Consider the following 17,769-nt stretch of genomic DNA (forward strand, 5'->3'; position numbering starts at 1 on the left):
CAGCCAGTTTTTGCTTTTATTACCTGCAAATATTAAAAAGCATATCAAATCTGTTCTCCTCCCAGTACAAAATGAATGCAGTCACAGCATTCAGATTGGACTTTTGTAATGTCTTGTTATTTCCCTGGTCATCTCTCCGTCCTATCTGGATTGTTTAGACTGCTGGTGCAGAAATGACCGAGACGTTATCCACAAACAACCACATTCCTCTTGCACTGATTAGTCTTCATTGACTGCGGTAAAGCAACACATTTTGTTCAAGACAATATGCCCACTTCACAAATCCACTCACAGCTCCAGACTTACTCCTCTGTCCACTCGGTTTAAACGTTATTGCTTCCAATGCAGCCTACATTCTACCTATCATACATTCAAATGTGGATGCTAGAGCTTATTCATTGACAGCTACGACCAACCGAAATGTCGTTCCTCTGGCTATATACTAGTAGTTCAATTTCCTAAGCTAAGGAAAGGCCTGAAAATCTGTCTGTTTGCTTCTAACTATTCACAACATTAATCATGCAATATATTTGTCTGTTCTTTCACAACAATAACAATAACTGTGGTCCCTCTACCACTACCACCGCACCACGATTCCATACAGGTAGACATTGAGCTCCATAAAAACCCCATTACAAATACAGCAAAGAAAATAAACTTGTGACGAATCAACAAGCTCAATTGGGCGAAGGTAAGAGAGTAAAAAGATAGTAAGAAAAAAAGTCAAAGAGGGTGACAATGAAAGGAGCTGTCTAATAATCATAGCACTACGGTAAATAAATGTTCAGAGCATATAAAAATGATTTTAAAAATTGCACTACAGTCATAATAATACAATATGGACAGAGCAACTTTAATGTCATGGTTTGAGAATAGGATGGGAGGGGATTGTTTGCCATGGTGCTGTTATGAGATTTAGTTATTAGGGTGTAAGTGCAGGGGGTGTGTTTTAAGGTATAGGCAAAGAGATGTACCACAGAAAATCCTTCTTACCAAAATAAACAAAAATATTGGTACTTTGAGAAATATGAGCAGCTCCATGATCCTAAATTCTTCTGGCAAAAGAATATAGGTGACTATTTATTAGTTTACTTCAATACCAATACTGACAACGCAAGGCAGAGAACTCACTTTGCATTATCTATTTTCATCGAATGGTAAAAAGTATGCACCCACTATTATTTTGCTGTTTATGTGGCTTGATTTATAAAAAACAATTCGAGGTGTGAACTGAGCTCACTGTCTTTTTGTTGCTCAATATTTGAACTAACCAATGCACACTTTTACCTTTCCATCTAGCATGCTGTGCTTAACTTTCATACCGATGAGCAATGACATCTGGTAATCCATCCGTAGAGGCCGAGAGGAGCGGCATTTGAAGAGGAAATGTCTTATTAGACACCAAAATAGGGCAGTCATTAGGATTTTCTAGCGTCAGGCAATATGGTAGAATTGAGCTACTTTAGGAAGGGCCAGCGCTGTCAAGGAATGCCTTTCTGGACTCGCTACAGCCCTGTGGCACACAGCAACCGAATTAACTCAGCACCCATGCACGACTGACCTTACACCTGCTTTACACCTTTATTGGGGCATGACCTGCGTAAAACAGAGGAAACAAAAATGTAACCCCAAATTCCAAGCTCCCCTGTCCACTTCCTCCACAGTGATGCAATGCATTAACAGTTTAGAGACAACGAACAACATAGACTTTCCCAGCAAACAGAGGATAGCATCCCCTTATTGAGTGGTCCTATCCTGAGATAATTGTTTTTGCAATGAACATACTTGTTTGATGTCAATAGGCAGTGTGTTGTAATATGAGAAACGTTCTTCGCCCTTCAGGTGTTGACAATGAGGTGTCTCAAAGTTTGACTATGTATATGTTTGCTCTTGTATGTGGTGGTCAACAATATTAAAGGCAGGGTACAGATCCAGCAGGATCAACCCACGTGGTTTCCTTCCTCAAGAATGGTTCAGAGCTCTTCCAAGGCTAGAAGCATAGTAGTTGCTGTGTCACCCTGATGCCCCAAACTGACTGTACTCTTCTCTGGGACTACCGAAAGCTGCCTGGCCACTAACCTCACACCAATCGTCCAGTCCTGTGGAAACAACCCAAATTACAATGAAGCCTGGCAACGTTGTAGTAGTTTATTAAATACAGAAGGAATTATGTGCTACCAGACACATGCTGGTGGGGAAGAGGAGCGCCTGACTTTATCCACTGAATGGCCAAAATATCAGTCTGTCTGGAATGCTGAAGGAGGACCAACAAGCATGTAGGCCAGGTGCCAGCAACAGCTTCAATAAGAGACAGAGAAGTTTAAGTGATAGCAATATTCGAAGAAATCCCCTTGATTTGTGAGTGAAACAGGGGAAGACTTGTAGCAGAGCTTGTAATGAATGGGGTGTTTTCTGAGTATTTTTGATTGAGCATAAGGAAGAGTTGTAGGGGACAGCTGGTGGCATCAATATTTCCAAAAACACTTTTTTACCTTTACTATAGACATTTTAAAGGCATGACTATTTTTTGTACATTAGCAGACCATCTTCACTATGAAGTTAATGTGGAAATAGTTTTGCAAAGTTTAATATACTGAATCAATAACTACTTGCTACCAGCAGGTCTGAACTGAAGCATCCTCTTCTTGTAATTCTGTATACAGTCTACAACAGTTTCACACAATTCTCAAATTTCTATAGCACAAACAATTCTCAAATCTAAAAATAATTGACACCTGGACAATAGAAGCCTCAAAGGGATCCAAAACCTCATTTATGCACCAAAATACTCAATTTCCTCTAAATACCATTGTACCTTTTTCTTGTTCCAGAAACTCAAGATTCTTCAAGGAGATCTTGAGTCTCTCTCGAAAGACCTGCACAGCTGCCAGATCCTCCAATATTTTCCATACAAGGAGGTTAGATACTCATGATAAAACCAAAGGGTAGTAATCTCCATCTGGACCTGTTAACAAGCACTTGATTACTGGGATCAAAAGAGGTTTCACCACCAACAATTTTAACACCCACGTGAAACAAGGTTGTGATGTTCAAAAGGGAGTCATAAAGAATTATCCAACACCATTTTCTTCTCACCTTCATGAACACCTTCTGTATAATTGCAAACAGTGGTCAATGTATAACCCACCAAAAACTTCCAATTCTCCCAAAAAGTATCCACTGCACAGACCAGTCGGTCTGGTCTCCAACTGTAGTAGCTCTTTACCAGATTCTTAAGTCTGGTGGCAAATTAATCCACTTCTGCCGGTCGCTATTCCTGCACAATTATCCTGAAATTACATATATTAGCCTCCAAGCACTGAAATTCCAGACATACTAAAAGTTCCAATTCCCAACTTGATTCTGCACTCCAGGCAAATATTCTGTTCCTAAAGGCATTCTGTGCTACAGAAGAAATACCACATATCCCCCACCAATTCTGACAATGTTTTGGTCTGCTTTCATCCAAACGACTGAAGTAGGATACAGCAGATACATTGTCCATATTCATTAGGACCACATTGGTCACCAATATCTTTCTGAAACTCCTCAAAGCATTCAATACTGCCATCATCTCCAGTTTACATGTAGAGTACTCACTATTTCTGACCACCTCCTGCCAGTCTCCTGACTGCCTAACCAAGCACCTAAACTGAGGTTGCTCACATTCATCCCTAAAACAAAAAATGGTGCAGAGCCAAATTTAGCTCGACTGTTCTAGGCCTCTAAATTGCCCAACCACCAAAATAATTCCCCCTTTGTGTCCTCAACAGAAACTGACTGTCCACATACAGTAAGCCTTTTCTCAGTCCCATAGCCTTCAGTCTCTGTGGAGCCCTACAATCTGAAGGACTGGGAAAAATTGCCTGAATGGAAGAAGAAAGAAGGTTAATCACTCAGTTTATGTTGCTGGGCAGAGGGACTGCGCCCTTGTAGTTACCAGTGTTATGGATGTTAACTGCAAGAAGCAATTACCATCAATTTTTCATTATAATAAATGCATAAGCGCTATATAAATACTATTACAATACAATACAATACAATACCTTCCCTTGTCTTGTCATGTCTGTTCTCCGAAACAGAAGTCAGGCAGCCAGGCAGTTTCAATTAGACACATGCGCTAGTGCATATGTGCCAGTTATATAGTGGCTGGGCTAGGGTGACCACCCGTCCGTAAATTTCACGGACTGTCCGTAATTTCGCCCTGCTGTCCGTTGTCCGTGATGAAAGCTTTAACGGACGGCATTTGTCCGTAATTTTAGCCTTTCGCCTAAAGGGCAACGGAGGCAGGGCGAAATTACGGGCAGAGGAGTTTCCCCAGCTGGGCTGGAAGGCAGGGGGTCTCCTGTGCTCTGAGGGAGGGAGGGGCAGACAGATAAGAAAAGGCCTTCGTGCCAGGGGTTCTGCTTGGCAGACAGATAAGAAAAGGCCTTCTTGCCAGGGGGTCTCCTTCCCTAAAGACATGCAAATGTGGGCAACTGGTAAATCTGCAAATACAAAAGGTCTTGAAAACCTGCAGTGGCTTTACTAAAAGGAGTCACTTGAAGTTTCCGGGTGGCAAAGATATTTCTTTCAGAGAGGTATTGTAATGGTGTTCCAAGGTGAGCTGTGGAGTGTGTGGTTTTAATGGAGTGTTATAATTTTTTTATCCTAGGTATAAACTGTATATTATTCAAATCTGTATTTGAGAAGCACTTTTTTTTTTTATTTAACCGAAATGTATTTGCGCATTTTGTAGCAGCCTTTATTATGATGTAATTGTATTTTTCACAGTTCTTTCAGGTACCTCGGTACCTCATAGTACTAACAAACATTGGCAAAGCCAATAGGTCTCATCTACGAAAGAGTTATTGGCTATGCTAATGTGTTTTAGCCATTAGCCATGTTATACACCAGATAAGCTGCTGTTCAGCATGGCTTAAAGCTAGTGGCATAGTGGTGTGGAGTGGAGTAGGGTAGCATAGGGGCAGTGGCGTAGAGCCCAGTGGTGCAAAGTACAGTGCAGTGGGGTACAGTGCAGTTGTTTAGAGTGTGTTAGTGTAGAGAGCAGTGGTTTAGAGTGCAGTGGCATGGAGTGGCATGGGACAGAGAAAAGTGCAGGGGAGTAGAGTGGCATTCAATAGAGTAGCAGAGAGTGCAGTAATGCAGAGTGGTGCAGTGTCAGAGTGCAGAGTAGACTCATGTGGCATATAGTGTAGTGGTGTAGAGTGGTGCAGAGTGGAGTATTGTAGAGCGGTGTAGAGTAGAGTATAGTGCCTAGAGTGCAGTGTAAGAATGGTAAATATTAATCACTAGGTATCAAAAGGTAACTGGTTCCCAGTTCAATATGAAATCTAATTGTGTATGAAGGCTAAAACAGTGCCATATGTTAAAGAAACACTAATTCAATTTTAAAATTTGTAAATGTTGTTTGTGCAATTTACATCCCAAATATTTTGATGATTCTATGTGTACTTCACACTTAGGGATAACCCAGATCTCTAGTTTGGCTTTTGCTCAATTTCAAAACCATATAAAGACATGGACTAAGTGGCAATTGCTTTGCACAACCTTGCAAGGGGTCTGGCCCCTGCTCACCCTTCACAAGCGCTAACAGCAAACCATTGCACCAGAAGGGTTTGCCAAGATGGATGGGTGTTGATTGTTCAACCACTTGACAGTGCCCCTTCTGTTTTGCTCCTGTGTGCAGACAACTCCCCAGGTACCCAATACCTTCGAATAGTCTTGGTGGACCCATCTTGTCTGATTTTAGGAATTGTCCCACCTTGTTCTTCTCTTCTTTATTTATCCAGTTGTTAGCAACAACCCTTTGAATTACTTGCCGTGGATCTCCCATTTGATCTCGATTTCATCCTACTCTTTTATTATCTTTGATTGATAGTCCGGGCTCCCATTTCTAAGATAAATGTAGAGTCCCAAACATACACTCTAGTGCAGTGAGACTACAGACAAGTTATGGGTACATCACATCCTGTCATAAGGTGTGAGACTGTCACCCACACCATCTGCCCTGCCTCTTTAAAAAAATTAGGTTGAAAGTCCATGGGGGGTTGGGGTAAGACAGATGTTTTTGTTCAATTTGTTTAAACTAGCATAAGGTTAATTACCTTAATGTTTCCCAAACTGTTTGCCAGAGGTTTTGAAATGTTCAGAAACATAATCAAAATTTTGCTGTTACTTTCTCTTCAGGAAAGATCGGGTAGATTTGGGTTGGGGTGATGGCCTTGCCATGAAGGGCATTAATTTACTACTGAACAAGGACGTAATGTGACACCTGAATGTAGCACACCAGGAGGCAATCACAAAAGGTCCACAGTGAATAAATAGTGCTATGTTAAAAAAAGAGTACATAAATGCACTGACAACATATGAGGCATGGCCTCTCTTGCGTGTGTCTGTAAAACTGACGTTTGTTCTTGAATTTTTGTCCTGAATTTTGACCCTTTGTCCTGAATTTTTTACAGTCCTGTCCAGAATTTGCCTCAATGCCAGGTGGTCACCCTAGGCTGGGCAGGTGGTATTTCAAGCAGCCTATGGGCTGACATGCTGTCAGCCCAGATCTGCGATACTTAGGGTCCCCAGGGACTGCCCAGCTATGACACAATGCAGCATCTTATTTTTAAAGCAGCCCTGGAGGGTGTGTGCGATATCAGCTCTGTACTCCTGGGGCTGCTTGTCAATTACAAAGCTGTGACGAGTTAGGATAGGGAGGAGATAATCGCCTTAGAAATAGGGCCTGACATCACAGAGTCCTGAGACTCAACTCATGGCTCTGAGAGGCCGGGTGACATGTTGTAAACAGATACACAAGGTGTAGAAGCATGCACAATGTGTATCTGTTTTAGCAGTAAAACACCTTACGACGGAAAAGCTGACTGCTGGTGTACAGTAGCCCTGTCTGCGACACCAACCGACCTGAGCTGACAAGAAGAAGGCTGATTGGCAAGTAGTCTTGCAGCTTTAGAAATCCTACATAGTTCATCCCTCTTGCCTCTTTCCTTCCCTTGCTTTCTTCCTTCTCCTTACGGTTTCTAATTTATCTCGCTGTCCTGTCTCTTTTCCCTTTCCTGGCGGTATTCGCTTTTTCTCCCCTTCTGTAGCAACTGTAGTTATGAAACAGGCTCTATGCACACATTTGTCAGCATTCTATAGTCTGCCTGCATGATCGATGCTTCTGAGAAGTAGCCATTTATCCAGCACGTATGTTCTAGGTCTAGAAAGCAAGTTGCCTAGTTAGAACCTGTGGTCTGGATAAATGACCACTTTTCAGAAACACTTTGTTACTTCTCAGTCTGTCAGAATTCAGAATGCTGTCTCCTACTGCCACCACTGGTTTGTGCTGAGACTGAGAGGCCAATGATCGGATGACTGTACACTGTCCCTGTACTATCTTTCTGCATGAGTGATTCAACCTGATTTCAGCTAATTTCTTGGATGTGTTCTCTTGCAGACGTCATTGCAGCAATTTAGACTGCTTTGACTCAAGGTAACCACTACAAGTAGGAATTAGGGTCCACTGTGCACTCACAACCGGGCCAGCAAGGCTTTGGAAAATAACCACAACTAGAGAGCACCTCTATGAACATTGCTTCCTTGTCTCTCGCCATACAGCTAACGCAATTACTTACTCTCCATCAGGCTCCATTCGTCCCTTTAACTCCCTCATTTCTAACTTCAACCCACTTTCACTTCCCACGTCTTCCGTCTTAGTCTACCTTTTTTTCTGTAATGCCTCACCTTGCTTATTATACTCCCACCTTTCTAAACAACCAACAAGACATGAAGCATTGGCTATTCAGAATGCACCATGTACTCTTCACACCTGTTGTACCCACTAACAGCACAGTGAGAAATGTGCCTGGTCTGCAGCAAGAACTCCAGAGTTTTCAATCGTGGCCCGCTATAAACACCTAGAAGCGACTCATTTCAAAATATGCACTGTACAAGAGTAGTATGCTACACGAAACAAAATAAACATTGGAACTGCTCATCTTGGAAATAGCTAATGCTAGTAGGGAATTAAGTAAAACCTGAGATAAAAACCGGAACTAAATTGTTAAGGATTGTGTAATTCTTTTTTTTTTTTTTACATTCACTGTTCAGAAATTGATTCATGTTTTTGCCTGTGAATTTAAGGACATAAACCTACGGTCCGACAGGGATCTGTTTCAATGTCCCTTTTTAATTAAACCCTGGCCTGAGACCTGGAAGGACTGAGTCCACGCAAATCCTAGCAGTACAGCAGCCACCAGATGAGAATAATTGCTCAATATTTTAATAGAAAATTGAAAACATGCTGTATGGCACATCAAAATTAAACAGCACCAGTCTTATGTGCTTACAAAGGCATACAGAGACCACAGTTTTCTGATTCATAACAATGGTATTGCATGCATTTTTGCCAAAAGATATACCAGGAAGCACTGAAAACATGTATATGAATAGTGGGTTTGCTTTCCAAAACAAGTTGCAGGTAATTTGTCTTCTTGATATCTGTAAACTACATCTGTATCTGTGTTTGCCCATGTCTAGAAGTGTGAGCAATTCCATTTATGACTAATAGGTGGTGTTTTCAGTTTTACATAATAGTTACTATTGCTCATTATACACACAATCAAAGCTTGGCATGCCACACGTTTAAGCCAGCAGGTTGTTTAAGCTAATACAAATTTAAACTCTCTCCTCGCTTCTGACAGCAAATTTCTTAGCATTAATACTTATAGGGAGCCTGGCAGTCAGATCAACCTCCATTAAACTCCTCAAATGTGACTGAAGATGCAAACTAATTACCAGCCTCTCAAAAAACGTCCAAGCACTTCCATTTTACTGCCTATCCATTTCAGAGATAACAAACCCTAAAGGTCGTCTTCATGTACAGGTGTCACCGGGCCCAACGTCAAAAGTACAGCTGTTAACCTGCCCTACCTTTTCAGCTAAAGCTGTAAAGGTGCTTTACTTTACCATAATCAGGGATGTGCAACGTCTTATTTAGGAATTTCGAATATCAGCCATTCATAGTTTATTAGGTTTCTTGCTTTTCTTGCATGTACATCATTACATAATTAACCCGGCACATTACCAGCAATGCTGAGAGGTTATGGGAGTGCCTCACACAAGGTAAGGCAGCTCTGTTGAAAAGTTCTAATAATGTGCTATTAGACCTATAGCAGTCCTTCTCCACTGGTGCTATCACAAAAAAGGAATGGTAGCTTCCCCTTTGGGAAAGATTGAAAAACTGACCATTTTGTGACACTAAAACAGCAGAGTAGATCTACAAACTGAACTTCTGATCCTGGTCACAAAAGTATATCTGGTGTATTTTTTGCATGCACAGGTGGCGCCTGTATTCCATGGTTCTGCCGTTTATGCAGTGATTTGTGATACCTAGCTGATGCTTTTTGGTAAGTGGCATGTGAGTGGGCAATTCAAATCAGCATCCAGAGAACAATGACTAAGCTGGCTTTTAAAAAGAGTCGGAGAAGAGGTGTTGCTAGGCCAGAGCTGCACATTTTGGAACTGGTGAACCAGGTTTGAGTCTCTCCATAGCTCAATGTCCTATGATTCTGGGCAAATCACAATCTACCTGTGCCTAAAAAACACAGATTTGTGCAAAGTAACTGGTTAGGCATGATGCTGTCAAACTCTCACCTTTGATTGCTGGAACAATACTGATTTAAAGCATTTATGCAACCCCTTGCCTTGCATGACAAATCTGAAGCTGCTTCTGTGGGGAGATGGAAGTAATGGAATGAAACTGAAGCAGCATCCTGCAATTCGCTCACTTCCTGTGGTTGCTGCCTTGTCTCAGCATAGCCCAAATGCAGCACAGAGTGGACAAATATAGTGAAATTGCCATTTTACATATTTGAAACATTGTCAATCATTATTTGAATGTCTCAAAGTGTAGGCTGGGGTTCAAAACACAGACACAGCCTTATAAACAAATAATTTTATAATACTACGTTCAGTTTATAGCAAGAGCAACGCAAGCAATTCATATCTGAACCAGGTGGGGGTAATGTTTGCATACTGGCAATACATTGCCCCGGGACTTTTGTGCCTTCAAGCACTCGTTGTGTTAATAACCAACACGTACGATCGTTACGACCAAGTTGAGGCTTCACAAATTAGGCAGTTTCTAAGTAAACTCTCAGGACTAGTTTTGACCCATTTATGACAAACACGATGCTGAAAATTTCACCAAAATTCACCATTTTTTTTAGCTGAATCCCTAATAAATAATCCGGCTCGCTCGTTCCGCTTGCAAAATTAAAAGTCACTCAATATGCCTACACCCCAACACTTTCAAATTCTACCAGCTGCCACTGCAAGCTAGTACTCTCAGTGCAGTGCTAAATGAATTTCTCTCTTTATCAGTTTCTTCTTCCTTCCTGGCAATATCAATCTCACTTTTACAGCATCTGCCTGAAAACCTAGAAACTATACAGAATGGCTTGGTATCAAAGCATATTTTTTCAGACTTTCAATTAAACGTAGCCTACAATACATTTCTTGTCAAGCTCAAATCAATCACAATCATCTTGTTAATTTGGGGATAACCCCCATTAAACACACCAAACAATAGTATACGTCTGGATTTAAAACTGAAAAAGCAGCAGAGTAGTAATATATACAATTTGATCAATAAATACAGAAAAAAAAATCAATTACTCATACTAATAGTGCTAACTTAAAATAAAAACACATGCCTACACTTTTCCTTTTGACCCATCCATAGTAAAAAAAATTACTAAGGCAACATATTATAAAAGGCAAAGTGAAATTTCTTAAACCCAAAGAATGACATGGTGGGAGAATTCATCTCCTTCAAGCTGGGTGACAAGCGGGACAAAATTGTACAACATGATCAACAGTTTCTGCAACCCCCCTTGCTGCACGTTAGACCTGACAGCCTTACGGTGGTCCTCCCCCAAACCTTTTCCCTGCTTGCCTCCCATTTTTGCTGATTCTTTTTGTTGGCCTTAGGACTCAGAGCACTCCACCACTGCTGACCAGTGCTAAAGTGCATGTGCCCTCTCCCTAAAACATGGTTTGACTGGTATATACCTAATTTGCATATTTAATTTACCCATAAAGTCCATAGCAAAGTGACTACATGTGTCCAGGGCTTGTAAATTAAATGCTACTAGTAGGCCTTCAAAAAAGAACAGATGATGGACGGAATGCTGAACAAGTCATACATTCACCCCAGACACAGATCTGGGTTTTTTGCTTTCCATGCCATTCCATTTAGGAACCACCTACATGCAAATCAGTCTTGACCCCATGGGAACAGTCCAGCCCGAACTGCCAGGCCAGGTCCTCCCTGGACCAGAAACAAGCAGCCTGGGACCAGTTTTGGGGTATTACCCTTCATTAGCCAGGCTAGCTTGAATCCGGTGGCATAGCGAGCATGGGACCCACATCTGGGCATGGCCTTCTCACTTGGGGCGACAAATGCAAAACAAACATATGCTGAAAAGAATGTTGAACAAATCCAACATTCACCTCCAGTCACAGATGTGGGTTGAATTCATCATTTTTTTTTGCCCGTTATGCTATTCCAGTTTGGACCCAGCCATATGCAAATCAGTATTGACCGTGCTAGTGGGCCACCCACTTAAGTAGCACTTTAAAACATGTCTTGGGCCCGACAATGCAGGGCATGTATGTTCTGTGTTCCACTGGCATGTCAACTTGGCATTTAAAACTCCTTGCCAAACCTTAAACTCACCTTTTATTACAAGTCACCCCTAAGGTAGGCCCTAAGTAGCTCAGATGGCAGATTCCTATGTAATTAAAAGGCCAGATATATGCTTTTAATTTTTAAACGTCCTGGTAGTTAAAAAACTCTCAAACTCGTTTTTCACTACTGCGAGGCCTACCCCTCGCATAGGATAACATTGGGGATTCCTTATTACATTTAATAAGTTGTAATTCCAGACTGAGAAGGAGGTGACCTGTGATGTTTAGTAGCCATGGAATTGTAATGACAAATCCTCTTTAATGGTAACATCAGATTTATTATTACAATTTTGAAAACAGCACTTTTAGAAAGTTGGTATTTTCCTGCTCTTAGCCCCGTGTGCCTGCAGCGTGTCTCCAAAACGCGTCAGGGGTGGGGTGACAGCTGGTTTTCCACATTCCCTATAGACAGCCTCACACAAAGTAATGGTAGGTGTGACTAAGTGGCCATATGCATGTTGATGGGTCATTCTGGGCAGGATAGAAAGGAGGAGCTGACACTTGCACCTGAATGGGCAATGTCCTGCTCCCACACAAAGGACTGATTAGCCCCCTGCAGTGAGTCTGGAGCCAGGGCAAGAAGGGAGGCACTCTGAGCACTTCAAAGCCCTTCTTTGAAGTCTCTCCCACTCCAAAGGCACCACTGGACTTCTGACCCTTCCAATTCAGTACACTTCTGGACCTGGGGATACAGCCTCAGAATTTCTTAGAGGCCTTCTCTATATATGGCGAGCTGAGGAGTTGCCCACAACCTTACCCAGTATGATAAAGGTCTGAGGGTAGCTACATGTTCAGTTTTCCTTAGACCAAAATCAAAGTATAGCCTCAACAAGAGTATACTCTGGATTGATTGACCAAAGATCTAACAAAAGAATAATCTTCTGGTCAAGGCAGCAATGTTTTCATATCCCAAGATTTCTGCCCCATGCAGGTCAGCTGACTGAACTGTCGCTCTGTATATCTCTAATACAGGAGACAAAGGTTTGGTGAAATAAGCTTTATGTGCTTCTAGAATAACTGTGCCTCTGTGAATCACAGCTCTACTCTTTTCAATTTATGGCTTCAAGGATGAACTGTATTGGGAGAAAACACTGAGTCGTAAATATCAGGAGACAGGGCCAAAGTTATCAGGGGAGATATGTGGGTCTTTTTTCCTTTTTTATTAGAAAGTGGGCAGAAAGCCGGTTTTGTGCCTGGGAGTGATGGCCGAATGAAGTAGGCAAAGTAGACAGCTGGCTTTGGAGAGCTGTAGGTAATTCTGGTGCACTAAATAACTGCAATATCATGCAGTCTGTATAATAGTATGTTTAAATGAATACCAATCTCTCCAGTCTTCTCTAGTTAACAAAAACTGGCCACTGCAGAGCTTTGTCCATTTGAGCCTTGTGCAGTCAATCATCTGTAATGCAACCGAGACATTGTATGATTCATCCCCAGATCCGACAAAGAACAGCTTCCCAGACAGAGCATTGTTGGCATAGCCATGCATCTTTCGTGTCCCCTGGAAATTATTCCCCTGGTATTATTTAAAGTGCCATGCCCATGTGACTCCCTTTCTTCTTGAGGAATGGGCACACAAAACTGAGTAGTTTGGGCTTTTTTTTTTTTTAAGTATATTCTGTACGGCTAAACAGTGCAGTAAACGGACGCCTGAGAGCAAACAAACAAATGACTAGGTTTAGTAAGGAATATTACTGCTCAGAGGCGGTGATAGACTGATTCAATCTATCTCAGTTCCTTGGAAGTACGTCTAGCCGCCCCGCCCACTAATAATTGTTATTCTTAACCAAAAACTAAACCGATATGCCATTTAATGAGCTAGTAATCCATGCGGTTCTCTGGGATGAATCTCCCATAGCAACTGAAGCATCAGCTCCATTTTATTGCAACTGTGGAGTGCTAGATTCTATCTCAGTGTTTAAAATGTATAGGTATATATAGTTTCTTAACTTCTGTTCTATTGGTTGTCCGTGTGTTCTTCACTGCCGCAAAGTAAGTGATTCACCCTTTTAAGATGGTGACGAATTCACATTATAACTGAGGCCCCACATTGCTACAGTGGAGGGAATTTCAGCCGGGGTAGGGGTGGGAAGAGGGCCAGTTTGGGAATTGGTGCCTCCATACTGATTAATGCTGTCCGGCATTGCCCACTCTGCATGAAGAGGGCACCTTCTGGAGCTCTTCACAGAAGTGTCTAAACAAAGCATTGTGCCTTTGCTGTAATCATTATGTCAGGCGCACACTCAGCCTTAACATTGCTGTTAAATATTATTTAAAAACGTGCAAATGTCACTTCATGAATAAATATGCTGAGCCATATCATCAAGCTGTCTAATGCCCCCAATTTCTCACAGTACCTGAAAGCGTTAGTTATAGTAACTAGCGCTAATCCATGTAGTCATGTCCTGAACCAGCAGCAGGCATGTGTAAATCAATGGGGCTACGGCAGTTCTGGTAACATCAATTAATTCATTCCACAAATGCTGCTCAAGTTACCAAACTCTTCAAGATGGGTGCCTCCTTCGTGCAAGCAGCATGCACGTAAATTAACATCCAACAAGAAGCTCCACTACCGAGCCATCAGGAGCGTTCTTAGGATTCACAACCACATTATTTCCATTTCCCCATCTTGAAGAGTTCGGTAACTTGAGCAGCATTTGTGGAATGAATATATATATATATATATATATATATATATATGTATATATATGATTCTGACCTTGAGTGATGTAATTGGTCCTCATGAAGTGTTCCAATGCCCTTAGGTCGCCCCCCCCCCCCCCAAAAAAAAAAAACATAAGAGGGAGAGAGCTTGTTTCAAGATTGGAGTGATGATTAGGCATGGTGGGGAAGGGGTGGAAGAACGCAATTGCACTGGGACCCAGGTGTGCAAGGGGGTTACAACAGCCCAGTTATGAGAAGGAGAGTTTTTTGGTCAATTTCTGTTTTTGTCTGGTGAATTTGTTCTTGTATAAACTTCACACGTATTGTGGATTTTGAGCTATAAAAAAAATAAACAAATACCCAAGCTCGTCACCCCCCCTCCCCCTTAAGTTAAGGCTTAAGGCCACTCCCACTCCCTCAATCCCTGCATGCAAAAACACTTTTTGAAATGCTGAATCATTATCTGCTGGAAACTCTGCAAATTGAAATGTTGAAGCCTGTCATGCCCACACACATCTCCCCCTCCAAGAATAACTTCTGACATCAAAGGTTAACACTTTGTCCTTAGTTCTTGGAAACTAGACCTTGTGACAAACCTCAACATTTTATTTTTGGCAATTTTACTTGGCGCATAAAGTAACAGAATTTAGAACTCTGCTTTTGTTTGAGCTATGTTATGTTATTAAACTGCCAAAAATGAGACGTTGATTGTCACCATACATGCCAAGAGACCCCTTTCAGGCAGATTTCCTGCGCGACAATGGAGAAAATACATTGTTTTAAATATAGGACTTGATTGCTCTAAATCAGTGGTTCCCAACCTTTTGATTTCTGTGGACCCCCACTTTTAAACATTAATGCAACCCAGGGACCCCCACTGAATCATCATGGGAATCCAGGGACCCCCGCCTGAGTCATTACTGGAAGCTGGGGACCTAATTTGTCAATATTTGTTAATATTTTTTAAGTTTCTAGGCTCTCGCGGACCCCATGAGAAGGCTTCGCGGACCCCCAGGGGTCCCCGGACCACAGGTTGGGAACCACTGCTCTAAACTGCTAGCATGTTTCATGAGGGCTCAGAGCAAAAATGTCTGAATTACCTCTAAATATATACCGTAACCAACAGTATCTGTAACATACTCCTTAAAGAAACATATACCGCCAGACCTCCCTTCCTTACCCTCTTGAAGCAGGTGCGTGGGCTGCACGGGCTGGACGCGGTACTGCCTGGCACTCCAGCCCGGGCTGGGCTCACGCACCACCTCTCGGTCGGAAAGCCAGGTGACAGTCTCGTAGTTGTCGCCTTGGGCCAGCGCCTGGGCCTCGGCGCGGTGAACGGCCACCTGTGGAAACTGGTGCAGCCCGCCCGAGTGGTCGAAGTGGACGTGTGTGGCTAGGGCTAGTAGCGGGCGACGGCCCCGCGGGGATGCGCTACCCTGACCCGCATCGTCTCCCAGCAGCCCAGAGGCACGTAAGTACTCCGGCAGGCTCCGCAACCCCAGACCGGCGTCAATAAGCAGGTCCTGATGGGAGCCCCGCTGCAGCCAGATGTTGGCGCGATTGCTGGATTCGTAGTATCGTTCCTGGATCCAATACAGTCCGTCACCCAAAGACTTGTGCGCGTACCAGTCCAGGGCAGCCATGGCAGCCAGTGGCCGGAGCGGGGCACGGACACCTCCTCCCGGTGCAACCGCCACTGACGGACTGCGACTGTACTCTCAGTTTAAGGACTGACAGTGCAGACAACGCCCAGCAGCTTTCCCTGGAGCCAATCACGAACGTCGGCAGCGTTGAGCGACAAAAGAGGTAACCAATAAAAGGCAAGAAAGTGGGTTGCTGTGATACTCGTTGGTCGTCCTAGAGGAAATTAAGGTTTCACCGCAAGCTCGGACCATCTCCTTGATTCGATAAAAACACGACACATGTTGCTTTTAATGAATCATCCTAAGAGCAATTTCGGAAGCGATCCAACTGTCGTTTTCTGCCTTTACTTATTTAATGCATTTGCATATAGCGCAGACTTTACTCAAAACTTAGAAGACGACTTTACAATAGAAATGGATCTCACATCAAATTCACTTTATGGTTGTGAATGCCATGCTTTCATAGCCTGTCCTACTATTCTCAGTGGTCCTTTTGATGTATGCTGTGAACTGACAAGGCTGCTTTTTGTTACGTCATTGTCGTATGCTTGAGAGAAGGAAGATTCTATGTGTGGAATCCTAATGGTAGGCTCTTCAGATGTACTGTTGTACCCTACGTTCGTTTTGTGTCACCAACAGTAAAATGCTATTGTTTTGAGAAGTTCCAGATTATTGCTTTGTGAGTATTGGAATGTATTATACGTGAGATTTATGATGCTTTTGAAATGATTTTCTTCAAAACATAGCTGTTCAATTTTCAGATTGCTTTTGTGACATTTCTCTGGGTTGAGTGCGCATAGAAGTGACATTGCAATCCTAAATGTGTGACATTTAGAGTGACATTTTATTTCGAGTAAAACAAAGCAATGAAGGCCATGCAAAGAGATGAATATTGGAAATTAGTCCCTTATGCAATACGAAGGTCTAACAAACATTTTAAATACAATAGATCTAGCATATGCTTGAGTTAGAGGTATTGGCGTTGTAAATTCATAACTGGACTTTTCTTTCCACATAAATTGGTCAACCCTGACTCATAATTACATCTTTTCCTGCTATACAATTACAGTGGCCCTGCATATAACTAAAGCCACTTCCATTTATCTTCTTCCTCTATCTGCAGCAAAAAATGAAAATGCTGCCATTTGTGATGACTTACAATGAATACTTAGAATGATTTATTAGACTACATTTTTTCTTAGGATTTTTAAAAATATTTGTATAAATTTATGTCCACATTGTCTTTATTTTGTTTTGTTGTACTGTCATTATAAACTCAAATTACAAGTTCTGTGAGATGATTATGACTTAGTATAAAGTGATTGCTGAATAAACATGATCTGGAGTTCAGGAAATCAGATTTTAAAAACGACCTGGAATGTGCAGAATAAAAGGGATGCACATATTATTATTAAGTATGTACATGTTTATTTTCTACTGATACAACGTGCACTTGAATAAAAAATGAATTTACTCTTGGATATCAAACAGACCGTATTAAAAAAATGCTGATCCTGCGATTCTGTTCAAATGACTTGAATCAGAGCTGTATGATAACAAAAACTCCTATGATTTCTACACATATAAGTCTGAGGGACATTCCATTGGTTTGAATTCCCTCCTATGCATTTCTGTATGAAGGAAAATACAGTGGTTGTGATGGTCCTATGTATTTAGCATTTCCTCCAGAAAACGGTTGATCTTCGATTTTCGCCCA

At 42.0% G+C, this 17,769-nt stretch overlaps 1 protein-coding gene across 1 annotated transcript in view; it reads right to left on the reverse strand.

The window, feature by feature from the left end:
• The window catches only part of MBLAC2 (metallo-beta-lactamase domain containing 2), a 57,849-nt gene extending 41,700 nt beyond the window's left edge, over positions 1–16,149 (reverse strand). The window contains exon 1 of the mRNA XM_069225178.1: positions 15,590–16,149. Coding sequence (XP_069081279.1) covers positions 15,590–16,052 — 463 coding nt within the window. The 5' untranslated portion in view covers positions 16,053–16,149. The remainder of the gene's footprint in view (positions 1–15,589) is intronic.
• Between the last annotated feature and the right edge of the window lie 1,620 nt (positions 16,150–17,769).

This window comes from Pleurodeles waltl, chromosome 1_1, assembly GCF_031143425.1.
Source record: "Pleurodeles waltl isolate 20211129_DDA chromosome 1_1, aPleWal1.hap1.20221129, whole genome shotgun sequence".
Lineage (NCBI taxonomy): Eukaryota > Metazoa > Chordata > Amphibia > Caudata > Salamandridae > Pleurodeles > Pleurodeles waltl.